This window comes from Phyllobates terribilis, unplaced genomic scaffold, assembly GCF_046119375.1.
Source record: "Phyllobates terribilis strain yellow unplaced genomic scaffold, ASM4611937v1 Scaffold_14__1_contigs__length_39327217, whole genome shotgun sequence".
Classification (NCBI taxonomy): Eukaryota; Metazoa; Chordata; class Amphibia; order Anura; family Dendrobatidae; genus Phyllobates; species Phyllobates terribilis.
The window spans coordinates 30745102-30765125 of NW_027362774.1; the positions used below are offsets into that span (position 1 = coordinate 30745102).

General features: G+C 49.4%; 1 protein-coding gene across 1 annotated transcript; it reads right to left on the reverse strand.

The window, feature by feature from the left end:
* Positions 1-7808: 7808 nt before the first annotated feature.
* On the reverse strand, positions 7809-16302 carry LOC141175712 (microtubule-associated serine/threonine-protein kinase 1-like). Its single transcript, XM_073659631.1, has 13 exons — positions 16168-16302; positions 15527-15735; positions 11245-11383; positions 11022-11154; positions 10666-10831; positions 10453-10551; positions 10076-10234; positions 9837-9925; positions 9647-9738; positions 9187-9260; positions 8806-8898; positions 8442-8534; positions 7809-8215 (listed from the first exon to the last, which is right to left on the reverse strand). The coding sequence occupies exons 1-13, from the start codon at positions 16173-16175 to the stop codon at positions 8118-8120; spliced, it is 1452 nt and encodes a 483-aa protein (XP_073515732.1). The 5' UTR covers positions 16176-16302; the 3' UTR covers positions 7809-8117.
* Between the last annotated feature and the right edge of the window lie 3722 nt (positions 16303-20024).

The window sequence follows — 20024 nt, forward strand, 5'->3', positions numbered from 1 at the left end:
GAGCTTCTGAACTCTCTCGTCCATTGAATTTGTCAGGTTTCGGATGGTTTCTGCTTCAATTTTTAGCATGAGGACAGAATACCCTCCCAGAGCTGTTGCTTAGATGTGAACTGCCTCCCGCCATCATAGATACTCCTTTTAATGATGCTCCAGAGGTTCTGAATGGGGTTGAGGTCAGGGGAGCATGTGGGTCACACCATAAGTTTGTCCCCTTTTATGCCCATATCAGCCAGAGATGCAGATGTGTTATGTGCAGCATGAGACGGTGCATTATCATGCATGAAAATGATCTTGCTGCGGAATACACAGTTCTTCTTCTTGAACCATGGCAGGAAGTGCTGTTTGAGAAACTCCACATACATTATGGAGTTCATCTTTACCCCTTCAGGGATCCTAAAAGGGCCGACAATCTCTCTCCCCATGATTCCAGCCCAAAACATTACTCCACCTCCTCCTTGTTGGCGCCATAGCCGTGTTTGCATGGGGTGTCCATCAACCAGCCATCCTCCACTCCATCCATCTGGACCATCGAGCGTTGCACGGCACTCATCGGTGAACAAAACAGTTTTGAAGTCAGTCTTCATGTATTGTTTGGCCCACTGGAGCCGTTTCTGCTTGTGTACAGTGGATAGAGGAGGTCGACAGGATGGCTTACGCACAGCTGCAAACCTCTGAAGGACCCTGCATCTTGTTGTTCGGGGGACGTTGGAGGCACCAGCAGCTGCAAAAACTTGTCTGCTGCTATGACAAGGCTTTTTTGCTGCTGCTCTTTTAACCTGACGTAATTGTCTGTAGGAAAGAGTCCTCAATTTTCCCTTATCAGCACGCACACGTGTGTACTGTGAATCGGCTACATACTTCTTGATTGTGCGATGATCAGGATGAAGTGTCTTGGCAATGTTGATTGTAGTCATGCCTTGACCTAAACACTCCACAATTTGTTGCTTCTCAGCAGCCGACACATCCTTTTTCTTTCCCATTTTGGCAGAAAATGTAGGCTGCTTAATAATGTGGGACAGCCTTCTTAAGTAGTCTTGCCTTTCATTGGACACACCTGCCAAACTAATTAGCACAGGTGTCTGCAATTGCTTACAGTGATATAAAGAGCCCTGACACACATCACCATCAATGAGTTTAACTGACAAACAAACAAATTCTTCCCTTATCACTCCTAAACACTTTTTGCATAATAATTTGGAACACAGTGTACATGTGCTTTTCCACAAAACACCAGTGGTTCACGTAGTGAATCTTACAGTTCTAACTTACCAACCGTGGTCTGTATGGAGTTGTTCAATAAAGGGCCCAAAATTAAGGTCTCTATGAATAGGAATTCCTAAGTATTTGATACCCTGTGAGGGCCAGGCAAAGGGAAAGTTGGACTGGATGGAATCCTGTATGGATTTGGGGAGGGAGACATCGAGGGCCTCAGACTTCGCTGCATTGATTTTAAAATTTGACCATGTAACAAAGTGATCTATTTCAGCCATAACAGCATGGATGGATATATGTGATTGAGTGATATATACTAGGACATCATCAGCAAATAGAGAGCACTTGTACTCGGTGCCTCCCACCTCAATCCACCTAATATTGGGGTTATGGCGAATTGATGAGAGCAGGTGCTCCGTCACTAGGATGTATAAGAGAGGGGACAGAGGACATCCCTGCCTTGTCCCATTGGTGATTATGAAAGGTGATGAAAATGTTCCATTTATCTTCAGCCTAGGTGATGTATTGTGATACAGGGCTGTGATTTGGGCTATAAAAGGGTCCCCTAGACCCCTACCCCAAGCTTTTTAAGAGAATCATATATGGCGTGCCAGGAGACTCTATGGAATGCTTTCTCAGCATCCAACGAGAGCATCTAATTACAAATTTTTAACTGCATCTAGCCCAGTAAATACTTTGTGCCTAGTAGCAGTGTCTGCTAGTCAGCGGATTATCCCGGCTGTTAAGCAAGCTACACCACCTGTAGTTTGGACACTTAATTTTTTCAAAGGAAATGGTTCGGGCCCCCGGGACACTCAGTGAAGAGCATCGGGTAGGCACCCCAAGGCATAGGGGCTGGGACTGGCGGTAGGACGCCTTGTGGTTGGCCGCCAAGCTCGATCCTTATAAAAGCTTTTTAACAGCAGCAGCTTTAGTGGACGCTACTGCAGCTGGAATTACCGCGGCTGCTGGCATGAGACTTGCCCTCCAATAGATCCTTGTAAAAGGATTTAAAGTGTATTCATTCAAATTAGAGAGACAATTTAAATTAAAAAGCTTAGAGCTGCCTCCACCGCAGGGAGGCTCGCTCGACCCACCAGTGGACAGGCACCAGTATTGGGAGAGGGGGGCTGGCCGTCAGGGTTCACCGCGGCTCTGGCACAAACCCGGCGACACGGAGGTGGCACGGGCAGGAACGGACTGGCCGTGTCGGCTTCGCACTTTTTTGGTTTTAGAAGGGCATGACATGCCTATATCTGTGTCTCCCCCTCCTTTTACTCCTCCACCTCTTTTCTTTTCGCATGACTATTGTAACGGGTCTGGGAGGCGGAACCTCTGAGCTACTATACAAGGGGGCGGCCCTTGTAAGGGAGCGGGCGGCAGTCTCTGGATGAACGGACAGGGAGATACGGCAAGTGATCAGGGCAGTCTCTGGGTAAAGGGTAGGTACGACCTGTGATGGCAGAGCCTCCGGGTAGGCTAGCAGGCAGATGGTAGATGTGTGCTCCCAGGTGAGCAAGCGAGAGTCTCTGGAATAACAGGTGGTCACGGCACGTGACGGCGGAACCTCCGGGCTGGCAGGCAGGTAGGTAACGGAGAAGCGCTCCCAGGTGAGCGGGCAAGAGTCTCTGGAATAGCTGGTGGTCACCGCACGTGACAACGGGACCTCCGGGCTGGCAAGCAGGCAGGTAACGGAGAAGCGCTCCCAGGTGAGCGGGCAAGAGTCTCTGAAGTAGCTGATGGTCACAGCACGTGACAACGGAGCCTCCGGGCTGGCAAGCAGGCAGGTAACGGAGAAGCGCTCCCAGGTGAGCGGGCAAGCTGGTCCATAGACAGACTGACCGGAGTTGTAAGGCAGACCGTCGGACCTCAGGAAAGTAGGCAGGTAGCTGATGTGCGCTCCCAGGTGAGCGGGCAGGCTGGTCCTTTAGACAGACTGACAGGAGTAGTAAGGCAGACCGTCGGACCTCAGACTGGCAGACAGGTAACAAGTATTCAGGCAGGAATCAGGCAGGTAACTAGCAGGAAACTGGCAGGAAACTAGCAGGAAACTGGCAGGAAACTGGCAGGAAACTGGCAACGGGACCTGAGGGCTGAAGCACAGGTGAGACACAGGTGCAAACAACATTGCTCGGGCACCTCCATTTTGGAGGAGGTGCCTTATATATGATGAAGTCCTCCGGCCATTGGCCGGGGACTCCTTAGGACGGCGCGCGCGGCCCCTTTAAGAGGAGGGGAGCGCGCGCGCGCGCGCCCTAAGCACAGGGGCCGGGAAGGAGCGTGCGCTGAGAGCAGAGCGGGAGGAGGACGCCGGGAAGGAGCGCGCGCTGACAGCAGAGCGGGGAGAGGACGCCGGGCACGGAGCAGAGCGGGGAGAGGACGCCGGGACGGAGCGCGCGCTGACAGCAGAGCGGTGAGGGGAGCAGCGTCCCTGCCTAGCAGAGGGCAGGGACGCCAGCGCTACAGTACCCCCCCCTTTAGGCCCCCCCTTTTTTAGGCCAGACAGAAATTTAGCTAGGATTAGAGGGGCATGGATATTCTCCCGGGGCTCCCACGTTCTCTCCTCAGGACCAAACCCCCTCCAATCTACCAAGAAAAAGGTCTTTCCTCTTACCCTTTTGGTGGCAAGAATGTTCTCTACCTCAAACTCGTCCTCAGCAGAAACCGGAGCAAGAGGCGTACCTGTAGACTTAGAAAAAGAGTTAAGTACCACAGGTTTGAGGAGAGATACATGGAAGGAGTTAGGGATCCGTAAGTTGGCCGGGAGTTTCAATTTATAGGCCACCGGGTTGATCTGACTGATAACCTCCAGTGGGCCGATGAACCGAGGCCCCAACTTATAGGAAGGGATCTTGAGCCGGACATATTTGGACGAGAGCCAGACTTTATCCCCAGGACGGAATTGAGGAGGATCCAGACGTCCTTTGTCAGCGTGCCTTTTCATACGCTCGGATGACAGAAGGAGTGCGGACCGGGTACTCTCCCATATGGAGGAAGACTCGCTCTCGTGATTGTTGTATGAGAATTCGGCCCATGGCAGGAGATCCACCCAGTCAGAATGGTGAGCATTAACGAAGTGCCGGAGGTAACTGGTCAGGTTCTGATTGATCCGCTCCACTTGACCATTAGACTGTGGGTGGTAAGCGGAGGAGAAGTCCAGAGTGACGTCTAGCAATTTACAAGTGGCTCTCCAGAAACGAGAAGTGAACTGTACTCCTCGATCCGACACGATGTGACGGGGCAGGCCATGAAGACGGAAGATGTGGCGGATAAAGACTCTAGCCAGCTCGGGTGCAGACGGAAGACCTGGCAGGGGAATGAAGTGAGCCATCTTGGAAAAGCGGTCAGCGACCACCCAAATGACCGTACAACCGGCAGAGACGGGCAGATCAGTTACGAAGTCCATCGCTATATGCTGCCAGGGGGCAGCAGGTGCTGGCAGAGGAAGAAGGCGGCCGGCCGACAGGTGTCTCGGAACCTTGTTGCGGGCGCAGGACACACAGGCAGAAACAAAGTCCATAACATCCTTGTGCAGGTTAGGCCACCAGTAGTGCCGGGTAATAAGCTGGAGGGTCTTTTTCTGACCGGCGTGGCCAGCTAGTTTAGACGAATGACCCCAGTGTAGGATCCTCTCCCGATCAGGTACCGATACGAACGTCTTACCAGGAGGGAGACAATTTAGACTCACGGGAGCCACCTGCATTACTCTGGCGGGATCGATGGGGCAGTCACATGGTCTATGAGGTGGTAATGTCTCTGCCTCCTCCATATCAAAGACATCAGCACAAGACCAATAAGGAATCGGAAGTCCAGGTAGATTAGCTGGGATAGGAGAGGGACGGACGGAATGGACGGGAACCAGACAGGTTTTATGACAGTCTTGTCCCCAGCGAAGGACCTCTCCGGTTTGCCAGTCAAGCACGGGTGCATGTCTCTGGAGCCAAGGCAGACCTAGCAAGAGGGCGTGAGAGAGTCCAGGCAGAACGTGAAGGGAGATACTCTCTGAATGCAGCATACCCACTTGCAGAGTAATGGATTCGGTGATGAATTGGATGGGGCGAGATAAGAGGCCCCCATCCACGGCAACAACAGACAAGGGTACAGCCAGAGGTTTGGTGGGGATGCGGTATTTCTCCACCAGGGACAGTGAAATAAGATTTCCGGCTGCTCCAGAGTCAAGTTGGGCTAGTTCGGAATAACGATTCTCCCCGCAGATGATTGAGACAGACAGCAGCAGGGATGGAGAGGATTTATTTTTGTCTAGATCAAGTCCTCTGAGCGAACCTAGACACAGGCGTTCTCCCGACCTCTCCAGGCAGGCACGGATCCGATGCTCCTTACTGCCACAGTAGAAGCAGCTCCCCTCGGCACGGCGAAAGTCCTGACGGGATTTGACCATCTTGGTCTGGTCGACCTGCATAGGCTCAGGAGAGTGTACCTGGGGAGAAACGGAAGGAGTGACGGGTTTCAGAAAAGTAGGAACCAGACGTGGAAGCCCCTTTTCACGGGTGACCTCTTTGGCACGTTCCTGGAACCGTAGGTCAATCCGGGTGGCAAGAGTTATTAGGTCATCGAGAGTGGTAGGAATGTCCCGACCAGCAAGTTCATCTTTAATACGGCCGGACAGACCCTCCCAGAAGACGGATACCAGAGCTTGGTTATCCCAGGCCAGCTCCGAGGCAAGGGTACGGAACCGTATGGCATATTGACCCACGGTGAGGCTTCCCTGACGGAGGCGTAGCAGAGATGATGCGGATGAGGTCCTCCGTCCGGGTTCGTCGAAGGCTTTCCGGAAAGCCGTGAGAAAGGCAGGCAAGTCGGACACCAGGGGGTCTCCTCTCTCCCATAGAGGATTTAGCCAGGCCAGAGCCTCCCCGGTGAGATGGGACATGATGAATGCAATTTTGGCTCGGTCGGAGTTAAACTGGTGGGACAATAGTTCAAAATGCAGGGTGCACTGATTTATGAAGCCCCGAGCCAGGACGGAGTCGCCTCCGAAGCGAGGAGGTGCAGAGAGCCGGGGTCCGGAAAAGGATACCATGGTACTGGCCGTAGTTGCAGGTGGTGTTGTCAGAGTATCCAGGCGAGTGTTGACATTCCGCAGGTGACCCAGGATGGACTCCTGTTGGGACCTCTGACGGGACAGTTCAAGACAGAGGTCCGAGAGCGAGGGAGCTTGGGTGCCACCGGGTTCCATGGCCCGAGCAAACTGTAACGGGTCTGGGAGGCGGAACCTCTGAGCTACTATACAAGGGGGCGGCCCTTGTAAGGGAGCGGGCGGCAGTCTCTGGATGAACGGACAGGGAGATACGGCAAGTGATCAGGGCAGTCTCTGGGTAAAGGGTAGGTACGACCTGTGATGGCAGAGCCTCCGGGTAGGCTAGCAGGCAGATGGTAGATGTGTGCTCCCAGGTGAGCAAGCGAGAGTCTCTGGAATAACAGGTGGTCACGGCACGTGACGGCGGAACCTCCGGGCTGGCAGGCAGGTAGGTAACGGAGAAGCGCTCCCAGGTGAGCGGGCAAGAGTCTCTGGAATAGCTGGTGGTCACCGCACGTGACAACGGGACCTCCGGGCTGGCAAGCAGGCAGGTAACGGAGAAGCGCTCCCAGGTGAGCGGGCAAGACTCTCTGAAGTAGCTGATGGTCACAGCACGTGACAACGGAGCCTCCGGGCTGGCAAGCAGGCAGGTAACGGAGAAGCGCTCCCAGGTGAGCGGGCAAGCTGGTCCATAGACAGACTGACCGGAGTTGTAAGGCAGACCGTTGGACCTCAGGAAAGTAGGCAGGTAGCTGATGTGCGCTCCCAGGTGAGCGGGCAGGCTGGTCCTTTAGACAGACTGACAGGAGTAGTAAGGCAGACCGTCGGACCTCAGACTGGCAGACAGGTAACAAGTATTCAGGCAGGAATCAGGCAGGTAACTGGCAGGAAACTGGCAACGGGACCTGAGGGCTGAAGCACAGGTGAGACACAGGTGCAAACAACATTGCTCGGGCACCTCCATTTTGGAGGAGGTGCCTTATATATGATGAAGTCCTCCGGCCATTGGCCGGGGACTCCTTAGGACGGCGCGCGCGGCCCCTTTAAGAGGAGGGGAGCGCGCGCGCGCGCGCCCTAAGCACAGGGGCCGGGAAGGAGCGCGCGCTGAGAGCAGAGCGGGAGGAGGATGCCGGGAAGGAGCGCGCGCTGACAGCAGAGCGGGGAGAGGACGCCGGGCACGGAGCAGAGCGGGGAGAGGACGCCGGGACGGAGCGCGCGCTGACAGCAGAGCGGTGAGGGGAGCAGCGTCCCTGCCTAGCAGAGGGCAGGGACGCCAGCGCTACAACTATATGTACTTGTCACTTTTCCATGTGTTAGTTGTGTCTTCTGAGCAGTTTGTCAGCTTTTGGACACCTTTGAAGGTGTTTTCTATGTGTTTCTATGTGTTTTAGTTTGCCTGCCATTGGTTTTAACGGTGTTCGAAGGTGTTCGACGAACCGAACCGAACTCGAACACTACGGGGGTGGCTCAACACTAGCTGCAATTAATCAGTTACAATTAGTCAGTTACAATTAGTTGTGAGTTTAAGATGAAAAGGAATCAGCGCAACAGCAACAGCTTTTAGTTATTATGTTTTAATTGATAATAGGATACAAGGTTAAGGGATGAACAAAACCAGGAACATTATCAATGGACAAAATCATAGTCATGAAGACAGCCGAAGTCAGATACCGGGTGATCAGTAAAAGCCAAGTCAGGCGAGCAGCATGAATACCGCGGAGCCCGGTGACAGAGGCAAAACATGTCCGGGTAAAGATGTTCAAGTCAGAAGGCCACAGGAAGCTGGTGACGGTCCTTCTATACAGGTCCAGCAGTGATGGTAGATCTGCTGGACTTCAGGGCGCTGGATGCCGAGGTTTCCCGTCTTTTAGATGATTTTGGGGGAACGGTGACAACATGGAAGTACGCGAGCAGCCCTGGATAATCCACGCCGGCAGGATGATATCAAGCGGCGGAAGATGGAACCTATGAAAAGAGATGTAACATCATTGTAAGTAAGGGGACTTCATATTAGAGGACACTACTGTGGTGTCACTGTGACAGGACGGTAGAGGAGTCTTATCCACACTGAGGTGCGGGATCATTGTCAGCCATCATACATGTGACAATCCCACCACTGACAGATGAGATCTGCTCCTCATGAATTATTCTCACTGACATCACACAACATGGAGCCTATTCTCACACTTACCTCGTCTCCTTCCCCTCTTTTCTTCAATTTCTGAGGTTTGTTGCTCTATACTCAGATTTATTGCAGATTTTATTTCCTCATTAGCTGGAATTTCTGATCAGAAAGTAAAAAAAAAAATCCACAGTAACAATATATCCTTTGGGAACTGCTTTGTATCTATAATGTAAGTGATGTGGCTCCATATGACATGATACTACTGTGCGGTCACAGTGGCCGGACGGTAGAGGAGTCTTATCCACACTGAGGTGCGGGATCATCGTCAGCCATCATACATGTGACAATCCAATCACTGACAGACGACATCTGCTCCACATGAATTATTCTCCCTGACATCACACAATATGGGGCTGATTCTCACACTTACCTCGTCTCTTTTCCACCTTTTCTTTGTTTTTTGAGGTTTGTTGCTCTATAAGTAAATATAGCGAAGATTTTCTTTTCTCGTGAGATGGAAATCCTGATCAGAAAATGTAAAAAAGTCAGTAACAATATATTCTTATAGGATCTACTTTGTATCTTTCCTGTGTATAGGAGAATTATTCTAGTCCTGTCGCCTATAGATCTGGTAATCTGGAAACACTGTACAAAATTAGGGAAATAGAGATGCAGTATGGGCCTATGGGCAACATCATTGGGATCCATGACACATGCAGAACATAGGAGAACAATAGAAGAAAAACCATGTGGAAAGATTTCAGCCTTGAAGTAAACATTCTAATTTTTCGTGCTGTAGACATGTACATACCCGATAATGGGGACGAGGACGGCAAGCTGCTAATAGCATCGTCTCTATTACATACGGGAAAAGATCCTTTCTGCCTGTTTTGAAGAAGATAAACGTGTAAAGAAGGGGTTGCCTCACTAGAATAACACCGATTATAAAAGACCTATTAGGATATGAGAGTCATAGTAGGCAAGGTTTCCTGCTCTAAACTACCTACTATAGAGCGAAGCAAAAATGAATTGCTAAGAATGGCATGTAGTAGTACTACATCTCTCCTACAGTGTGGGCAGCAGTAAAAAAGCAACACTGGCTGTACATATGGGTTATTATCACCAGCGGTTTCAGTAGCCAAAGGCACAATGACCACTAACCATGGGTTGATGGATGCTGCATTTGATATTATGGTACTTATGTAACATATTTGAGGTCGTGCACATGTATCAGCCTGGAGCTCCCAGTAATGACCCTATAAACTACTAACATTTCTGAGATGTTTTCACTGGATGCTGGGGTACACTCTGTAGGGGACTTGGGATCCTCATCGTTGATCGTACTGGTAGCGGTGGTAGAGAGCTAAATGTGGACAAAAAGAAGATATGAAATACTTTTTTTTATACTTTTATAGGTCTTTTTTTTGTAACATATTTTGCATTTATTGATCTCATACTTACTTTAGAAAACCATTCAGAAGATGATATAAAATTTTGGAAAGCAAGACACTCATGCTCTGAGATCAGATGTTTGATTATATCAGAGAAATCTACAAGACATAGATAATGAAGTATTATTAGAGGTTGTCAATATAACACAGTCACCATTTATCACTAATATTATTGGGAAACAATTGTCTCATATTATGGAAGACGAGACAAACAGACGTTTAGTCTAGATGACGTCTTTTTCTACTTACTGAAAGAGGAGCTTGAACTGATAGAGGAGCTTGTACTGTTAGAGGAGCTTGTGTCCATGTCTGACACAAGCTGAGAAATGTACTCTGTCTTCTGACTTCCAAGGTTGTCAAAGTCTAAGTCACTTAGGAATGGATGACCCTTGATCTCAAATGCTCCTGCTGGAGAATACAAAATAAAAGTGTTGCAGATATTGTCACAGACTGCTCCATATCTGAACAGTTTAACTTAATCTGAACTAATGACATAACTGAGCCACCCATGAGAGAAATAGACTGAAATAGAGAAATGGAGAACTAGAAATGGATGAGCTGATAGAGGAGTGCTGATACTCATGGACATGAGCGATATGTCCTAGGTGTAGTAAGTAAATTGTTACCTGTCCCAAGTCTATGTGCAGGATTTTTTCTGAGCAGTTTGGTGATGAGATTCTGAGCAAGAAAGGAAGGAACGGGATAACGATCCCAAACTACGTCTCCTGTTATATAGAAAATGACAGAAAAAAAACTCTTTATTGGACTGTAAGATAAAGCAAAGGAAATAACTAAACCAATGTAACCAATCAAAGCAATGATCGGATTATTCTACTTACCAGAGAAAACATTTTTATAAAGCTCAGTTCGGGAATCCCCATAAAATGGTACAAATCCCACAAGAAATTCATATAGTATGATCCCCAATGACCACCAGTCAATAGGTCTTCCATAGCCATTTTTCAGGATGACCTCTGGGGCTAGGTAACTTGGGGTGCCACAGGACTGTAAATCAACAAAAGAAAGAGATGTGATTGATGATAGCATTATTTTAACATGTTCTCGCCATGAAAACGCAATGACAGAAGATGAAATATCAGTGGAAAAGTTCTCTAGAAATGAAGAATGTAGAGAAGAAGCAAAAGTGTGATGAGATTTGTAAAGAACAAGCTGGGTTTCTGTAAGTGATGCCGACCTCATCGTCCAGGAACTCTCTGGTGATGTCCCCTGCTAATTGCTTGTAGATGTTGGTTTTTGGTATCATGACACCAACTTTTGAAATCCCAAAATCGGTAACTTTAATGTGTCCAGAAGATGTTATCAGGAGGCTGTGAACGAAAAGATGGTTTTAGCCTCACAGGCCATGTGATAATAAATGATCATTTTCCTTCCCTTATTATACTAAAAAGGGCGCTTACTTGCTTGGCTTCAGGTCTCTGTGCACCACGCCATAGCTGTGCAGGTATTCCACAGCAAGAACCGCTTCTGCAAAGTACAAGCGGGCCAAGGGGACAGATAAAGGACCACTGGTGTTTAGAAGGGTCCGACAGTCTCCACCTATAGAAAAAAAGGAAATATGACAGGTGAGGGGTTTATAAAGCAATTCACCATGATGTATAATAAGAAGTGAGCAGAGATATTGTTCAGGAGAGAATGTATATGACGCGCCCCCTGGGCCAGTGCTGTTTGGGGATTACCCGGAGCCGGATCAGATGGGGGTTGTAGTCTCCGAGTGGCGGCGACCCGGTCCGTGCCCAGGGTGTCAAACTCAGTGTGTGGCAGTCTTTACAGATGTTATTAGTTGTTCTTAGTGTCGACTACGCCACCCGTTGATTTGCGGTCAAAAGGCCGCCGCTGCAGCAGGGTCCGCTGAGGCTGGTGGTATATGTGCAGCTGTGGTAGTATAACCCCCAACGGGAGGGGTATAGCCTCAGGGGGTCAGGTGTAGAGGATGTTGGTAGTGGTGGTGCAGTGTGGATGGTAAGAAGACTCAGAGTCGGGCTGTGCAGTTCAGGGTTTTTACTTACTGCTGTTCTGTTGGTCACTCTGGCCTTGAGTGACCGCCCGAGCCGTGCTGCGTCCACCAGGTCCTGGACTCGGCCAACCCCCAAGCAATTCTGGAGCGTGGTCCTGAGCTCCCTTTCTGACTGTCCTCTCTACTGGCCGTTCCCACCAGGGGTCCACTTATGTCCGGCTCCCTCGGGTCTCCTGTTGGGTGAACCTTCTTTGGCTTCCCTGACCCTATGCTCGGTGTGCCTTCTTAGTGGACTTGGTGAGGGGCTGCTCCACATGTAATGTCGCAGCCTCCGGTTCTTAGTTGAGGGTAGTTTCTCTCCTCCACTAATTTGGGATCCGGTTCCCTTGCGTGCCAACCCGTCACCCTTCTGGTTGTATACTGGGTTCTTGGGGTTCCTTCTTCTCCCCCTCTGGGTCCTTCTCTTCTCCTCTCTCTCTTCTCTCTGCAGGCGCTCCTGGACCTCTCTCAGGACTGACTGACCCTCTACAGAAGACTGACCCTGATCTAAGATGGTGCCCACCTTATATACTCCCTCTATGTGTGAGCTCAGGTGACCAGCACCCAATGAGCTCCTAGCCTTACCCAGACTGCTCCCCCTATCTGCCCCTACACTACTGGGATGTTCCACCCCCCTCCCACTCCAGCCAGGGACAGACACTGTCGTACCTGCACATATACTGGTGGGAGTACCGTCGGTCTGTCCCCCGGAAATGGCATGTATGTAGTGTATGCAGCTATCTGAGCTCAGTCCCACACTCCATCCTTACCCGGGAGTGGAATACCACACCTCTGGCTTGAGGTGTAATACCCCTGTAGCAGCCGAGTCCTCAGGGTGCTACATATACACATATAATGTCTAGTGCACGTAATATTAGTCTAAAGTGAGGGGAGCCAGGCCACAGCCCCCTACTCGATATGATGGCGCCCACAGTCCCTCCACTCAATATAATGTCCCCACTCAGTATGACGGCCCTCATAGCCCCTCACACAGAATTTGGACCCTAACACAGAATGGGGACCGCTACACAAAATAAGGACCTCCACAGCACACTACTCAGAATTATTATGGCCCTTATCAACCCCACTATGGGCGTACCCACCGTGGGCCAGTGGGGGGCAGCTGCCCCCCCACTAAAAGCAGACACACAAGCCGCACACCAGGGCCGGCGTCAGCACCCGGCGCACCCAGGCAAACGCCGTGGCCCTGAGCAGGCGGGGGGGCCCCTCACCATCAGCGCCCGCTCCCCCCCGCTTGCTCAGGGCCCCGGCACCCAGCACAATACTTACCCCTCCCCATGTCTCCGCAGCAGCTCCTGAATCCTCCCCGGCTGCTGCACTGTGACGTCTCAGGTCAGAGGGCGCGGTGACGTCTTTACACCGCGCTTTCTCCTGAGCAGTCACAGCGCAGAGTGGGATGAGGCCGGCGACGCTGGAGTCCGGAGCAGCGGCAGCAGGTGAGATGTGAGGTGAGTATTGGATTTTTTTTTTATTATATGGAGGCCTGTGGCAATATAAGGGAGCGGGGTGAGGTGGGGTGTGTGACATCCTGCATGGGGCATTATAAGGGGGGGGGGTGTGACATCCTGCATGGGGCATTATAAGGGAGGGGGGGTGTGACATCCTGCATGGGGCATTATAAGGGAGGGGGGGTGACATCCTGCATGGGGCATTATAAGGGAGGGGGGGGTGACATCCTGCATGGGGCATTATAAGGGGAGGGGGTGTGTGTGACATCCTGCATGGGGTATTATAAGGGAGGGGGGTGATATCCTGCATGGGGCATTATAAGGGAGGGGGGGTGTTACATCCTGCATGGGGCATTATAAGGAAGGGGGGTGTCATCCTGCATGGGGCATTATAAGGTGGGGTGACATCCTACATGGGGCATTATATGGGGGGGAACAGCATGCATGGGGCATTATGTGGGTGGAACAGCCTGCGTGGGGCATTATTCGGGGGGGGGGGGGACAGCCTGCATGAGGCATTATGTATGGGGAACAGCCTGCATGGAGCTTTATATGGGGGCCAGTGTTCTGTATGGAGCGTTATATGGGGGCCAGTATTCTGTATGGAGCGTTATATGGGGGCCAGTATCCTGCCTGGAGCGTTATATGGGGGCCAGTATTCCGTATGGAGCATTATATGGGAGCCAGTATTCTGTATGGAGTGTTATATGGGGGCCAGTATCCTGTATGGAGCATTATATGGGAGCCAGTATTCCGTATAGAGCGTTATATGGGGGCCAGTATTCTGTATGGAGCGTTATTTGGGGGCCAGTATCCTGTATGGAGCATTATATGGGGGCCAGTATTCTGAATGGAGCATTATATGGGGGCCAGTATTCTGCATGGAGCATTATATGGGGGCCAGTATTCTGCATGGAGCATTTTATGGGGGCCAGTATTCTGTATGGAGCGTTATATGGGGGCCAGTATTCTGTATGGAGCGTTATATGGGGGCCAGTATTCTGTATGGAGCGTTATATGGGGGCCAGTATTCTGCATGGAGCATTATATGGGGGCCAGTATTCCGTATGGAGCCTTATATGGGGGCCAGTATCCTGTATGGAGCGTTATATGGGGGCCAGTATCCTGTATGGAGTGTTATATGGGGGCCAGTATCCTGTATGGAGCGTTATATGGGAGTCAGTATCCTGTATGGAGCGTTATATGGGGGCCAGTATCCTGTATGGAGTGTTATATGGGGGCCAGTATCCTGTATGGAGTGTTATATGGGGGCCAGTATCCTGTATGGAGCGTTATATGGGGGCCAGTATTCCGTATGGAGCATTTTATGGGGGCCAGTATACTATGTGGAGCGATTCGCTGGTTTCTGAGCTATTGTGGAATTTACAGTAGATATCACTCATGTAATGTAAGAAGTGAAATCTTCAGCATTGTACTATATATATATTTCTCTTCGATATCTGTGACCATGGTTTGCCCCCCCCTTAGTTTTGATCCTGGGTACGCCCATGAACCCCACCACTCAGTATTATGGCCCTCACCAGCTCTCCAATCAGTGTCATGGACCCCACCAGCTCCACCCACCACTATTATGGCCCCCACCAGCCCCACCACTCAGTATTATGCCCTCACCAGCCTTCCATCAGTATTATGGCCCACACCAGCCCCCAAATCAGTATCATGGCCCACACCAGCTCCCCAAATCAGTATGATTGGCTCCCTCCAGCCGCCCATTCAGTATTATGGCCCCTAAAAAAACACTACTCAGCTCACCCTGTTCCCCCAGCATGCTGCTCTGGTCTGTGCAGTGGGAGTACTGAGACTCCACACTACTGGTTTGAGGCTGTGATGACTTTGTGGCTGCAGGGCACAGAATCACCAGCACAGGCTGAAGGGTGGATCAGGAGCTTTCGGCTCCCTCATCCACCATTCTATTCAACCGTATCCACACTCTGAGGATACGGATACCGCTGAAATTGTGATGACAGGAGGAGGGATGGGGCCCAGTACCTAGTGGCGCTGGGCCCCCTTAGACTCATGGGTCCCATAGCAGCCCTGCACACAGATTAATACATTATCAGGCATCTTGGTAAAATATAAGCTCTAGTAAATGCTCTGTGGGGATGTAACCAACCACTTGGACAAATCCTAATTCTATGAGCGGTGATAAGATGTCAGCAGACATGGGTTGAGTATAATACAATGTACGTGTCCTACCTCCTACATACTCCATGACCATACACAGGTGAGATCTCGTAGGGAAGGAGCAGAGCATGGAGACCACAAAGGGACAATCAGCGAATGTCAGGATGTCCCTCTCCTGAAAGGCCCATTCCACCTTTTTAGGAGTATTCAGTTTCCACTTGTCCATTTTCTTCATTGCAAAGACCTGGTGTGAGTCTTTATGGTTCGCTAAGTAGATGGACCTGGAGGGAAGGAGAATCCATGGGTTATATTGAATCCTTATGAACAGTCCATCTATAGAAGTCTTTCTATGATCTTTTGTACTAATTCTCGAAGTCCGGCCGTCACTGGAAATACATTTCTAGAAATGCATAAAATAGCTCTACATAGATCACCTACGGGAGGTCGGCACATCGCTAGATCTGTCCGAGTCCTCACCCAGGTCACATTAGAGATGAGAGAATCTATTCAGATTCTTCTTGGGCAGATTCGCTATATTTCACCAACAGATACAATTCTGTCCAAGTAAAATTAGTCTAAATTGAAATTCCTCCAATTGTGGTAAGAATAAGTTGATTATGCTCCTCCCGTACCCCAAGACATCATAAATGGAGGGGAAGAAAGTAGTTAAATAATAATGGAAGACATTGTACCCCCCTGTCCTAGGCGCTCACCTGTCCATCACTGCAGTCCTCCGTGCCAGTCTTTGGTTGTTCTGGCGCCCCCTTCTGGTGCTGAGGCCAGTGATTGGACTCACATGGTCATGGTGGAGGATGTGGGTGCAGAAGTCATTGACGTCAGTATCGTGTCAATCCTCACGTGACCGTGTGCAGCCAATTACTCTTATCAGCTCCATAATGGAGCCGCCCCGAAAAAAACTAAGTGCAGCGAGGAGGAGGACAGGGAAGCTGTGGAGGAGGAGGCAGCACAAGAACAGATGAGGGGCTAGGACAGGGGAATGGAAGAGATTAGATTATTTTATCCCTTTCCTTAAGGGTTTGTGCCCATATTAAGTGTTTACAGCAGACATTTCTGCACCATATTTGCATCTCTTGACAGGAAAAATGCTGCTTTAAATCGCTGCATTTTGACACTTTTTTTCCTGCGTTTTTGAGCAGATTTTCTCCCCCTCATTATTATGTGTGAAATCTGCAGAGAAAATGCTGACAGAATTGCTATAAATCTGCTGCTAATCTGCAAGGATAAATAGGCCTCGTGCACACGAGACTTCAGGAACGTCACTCACTTTCCTGGCATCAGGAAATGCCGCAGGTTCTGTGAAAAAATCTGAGCAGAAAAAAACACAATAAAAATGCGAGAAATCTGCAATGTGTGCACAGGCCCTTACAATCTGATCTGTTACAGATCAGTTTGCTCAACTGTGTATAACGGACCTGAATAGTGAGAAATAGATGTGAGCAGTGATGTGCGCTCCGATCATGTCCCTATGATAACACTGCAGGGCAGAGCACAGAGGCTGAAGCATTGTCATAGGGAACCCTGAGAAATGTGGATTATGCCAACAGAAATCTCACCCAGAAGCTCCGCTGCCGATCAGTTTGGATGTTTGGAAGTCGCTCATACGCGGCTTTCTCGCCGGGATCAATGATTCCATCACACTCTATAAAAAGATAAGAAATGATATTCAGATAAAAAGCTGCAGGAATAAAGTGTAACTTGTGATAACTTTTCTCAGAAACTTCTCTCACTTAGTTGGATTAAGATAAATTAAGATTGAAAAATCAAACGTTCAGTGTAAACTTTGACTTTTCTGCACTGTGATACCCCAGAGCTGTGCTACCTGCATTCTTTATATCATGAGTACAGCTTGCACTCCATGCACTACAGTATTGGGTGGACTTGCTTTACACTGCAGTTCCTCTCCACAAGAGCAGATTGCTGTAGAAGAGACTTGTGTGCATGACATTTCTGTAATATGGCCTATTATCTCAGCGGCAGCATTTACAAGCAGGAAGACTGTGATAATAGTGATAGACAGAAGCGGTAATCCAGACTTCCCAGCACTGAGCTGTGACTCCATCAGCAGAATACAGACTGTCCTCACAGGCGAGGGAGCAGCAGGGACTGGCGGCCATCCATCTGCCAGGAGGCCGGGAACATCTCCCACCAGATCTGATCTCTGACTGCTGATCTGGAGAAGGACAGGAAACAAGGACGTGTGATAGAGAAGATGGCGGCTCCTTACCAGGCCTTCCGGGGAGCGGGCCCGACCTTCCAGGACACACAGGACTTTTTCAGCGAGTCCTTTAATAAAAGACAAATCGCCATGTTGAAATCTTTTTTCAGCCTATAAAGAAGAAAAGAAACAAAAATGAAAATCCTGAGATGAGAGCGGTCAGAATAGAGGCGGCCATTGTATGTGCCATCTGCTCCTCTGTCTGCAGATACAATGACTCCATATCTGAGGACTCATCTTCTATAATATAACCCGGGATGTGTCCTTCTGCCCGAAGCCTCTATAGACCCCTGCGCAGTGTGGCCGGAGACAGAAAGACCCCTCCACATCCCAGACAGGGAGGAGGACTGTGCTGCTGGAGATGGCGGTATGCGTAGGCGCTGAGCACAGACCGCCATGTCCTGCGCCATAAGCACATACCGCCTGGCGCCAGCACCACATGCTGTCATCTCTGGAGAGGCCGGGGAGCAGCGTGGCGCCAGAATCAATGCCTGCGCAGAGCACCATATTCAGCGCCACTTTATTAAAGACAAATCTGCAGACTGTATTGAATACATCGCACATTTGTCTTCAATAAAATGGCGCTGGAGTCAGTGTATACCGCATACCGTGCTATCCAACGCCATTTTATTGAAGACACTGCATTGAAGACACTGTATATGTGAATTCGCAAACACAGTGTCTTAAAATAAATGGCGCCGGAAATGTACCAATAAAAATGCTTGCTACCCGGGCATAGAACAGGTTCAATAGCTAGTGTTTTATATTGGAGTAAAGAAAAACTTCTATCCCACTATTATTATCTATTATTATGGAGAAGATTTGTGCGGAGCGTCCGCCACTTACCTGCTGTAGTAATGTTCTGATGTTTTGAGGTAAATCCGTCAGATACTCTGACGTTAGATGACCTTGGTAGTATTTGGTCAGGCAGTCATTTACTAGCTCCATCACCAGCCGGTGAGTGAAGCTGAGGACGCCATCAGGAGGTAGAAGCGCAGTGTCAGGGCGATTGTTGATAAGAATCCCCATTAGTGCTTCTACCTGAAGATTATCCAGAAGTAATTCAGCCATAGCGAAAAACTGCAAGTGCGATCAGTCACTATAGAATAGCGAGAAACTGCAAGTGCGCTCAATCTCTATGAAGCCAACAAAGGCACTTGTGACCCTGTGTACATTCTATAAGTAGTGGCTGTGAGCAGTGATGTCATAATGGCCGACCATCATCAGTGATGTCATCATGGAATCTTGTGATAGAATGTTAACGGTCGGCTCTGCACAAATAGATGCTGCCTAGCAATAGTGAAAGTGGAAACACCATAGAATGAATTACATCTCCATGTTATTATGGCCATTCTCTTTTTATTTCCAGCTAGAACACAACCAGGATAAGGGGATCTTCACACTTTTGCATTTTTGCAGCATTTTTTTCTACTCTAAAAGTGGTAGCAGGAAAAACACTGCGTACAATACTCGCGTTTTTGCGGTGTTTTTAATTGTTTTGTTTTCATTCATTTGAATGGGTGAAAAATGCTGCAAAACCCCTGAAAGAATTTACAAGCTGTAGATTTAAAAAGCGCAGGAAAAAATGCAATGTGTGACTGAGAGTTTAGAACTTTCATTCTCTAAGCTGGTGCTGTAAATTGCAAGAAAAAAAGAGGCTGAAGTGCGGTTTTTCTCCCTACACTACCTAATACACAAGCAAATCTCTCCCTGACGCAGCATTCGCTCTCCCTACACTGTCTGATGCGGAGTGACTGTGACGAGCATGGCCCGGTCTGTTATAGACCTGATGACGCTGTGCGGCCAGCCAATCACTGTAATGCCACAACCAACATGGCTGCCGCATTACAGTGAGTGGCAGGCAATCCCTGCATGTTGATTGGCTCTGTAAAGAGGGAGGGGACCGGAGCATCGGCCCAAGCATCTCGCAAGTACTCGGCGAGCTCCGGCATCTGGAGTACTGAGATGCTCGGGCGAGTACTTGTGAGTATGCTCGCTCATCACTACACACTATGTGTCAGAGTTTGCTTGGTAGATCCTCTATACCTATTGAAAATAAAACTAATTGTGGAGTAAGTGGGATAAAAACATGCGTTAATTTAAAGAAGAGATCTTGTAGATCTATCCACATCTCCCTCAAAACAGGACAATTCCAAAACATATGAGATCTCTCCCAATCTCTCCACAGTTCCTCCAGCCGAGGGGAGAAGGAGCAGGGTAGATTACACGGAGTTTCTGCAGAGTATAATACCTCCTTATATATACTGTGTGATGCGTTTCTTGTAGTGTTGCACAAGATGCGTTGGCATATGTGATGTGGAGCTTATTAAAGAT

Coding starts and splice junctions, on each gene's coding strand:
- LOC141175712 (XM_073659631.1), bottom strand. Junction 11,384..15,526: donor GGTCATGGAGTATGTAGGAG/GTAGGACACGTA, acceptor TTTTTTCTATAG/GTGGAGACTGTCGGACCCTT. Junction 9,926..10,075: donor CAGTTCAAGCTCCTCTTTCA/GTAAGTAGAAAA, acceptor TATGTCTTGTAG/ATTTCTCTGATATAATCAAA.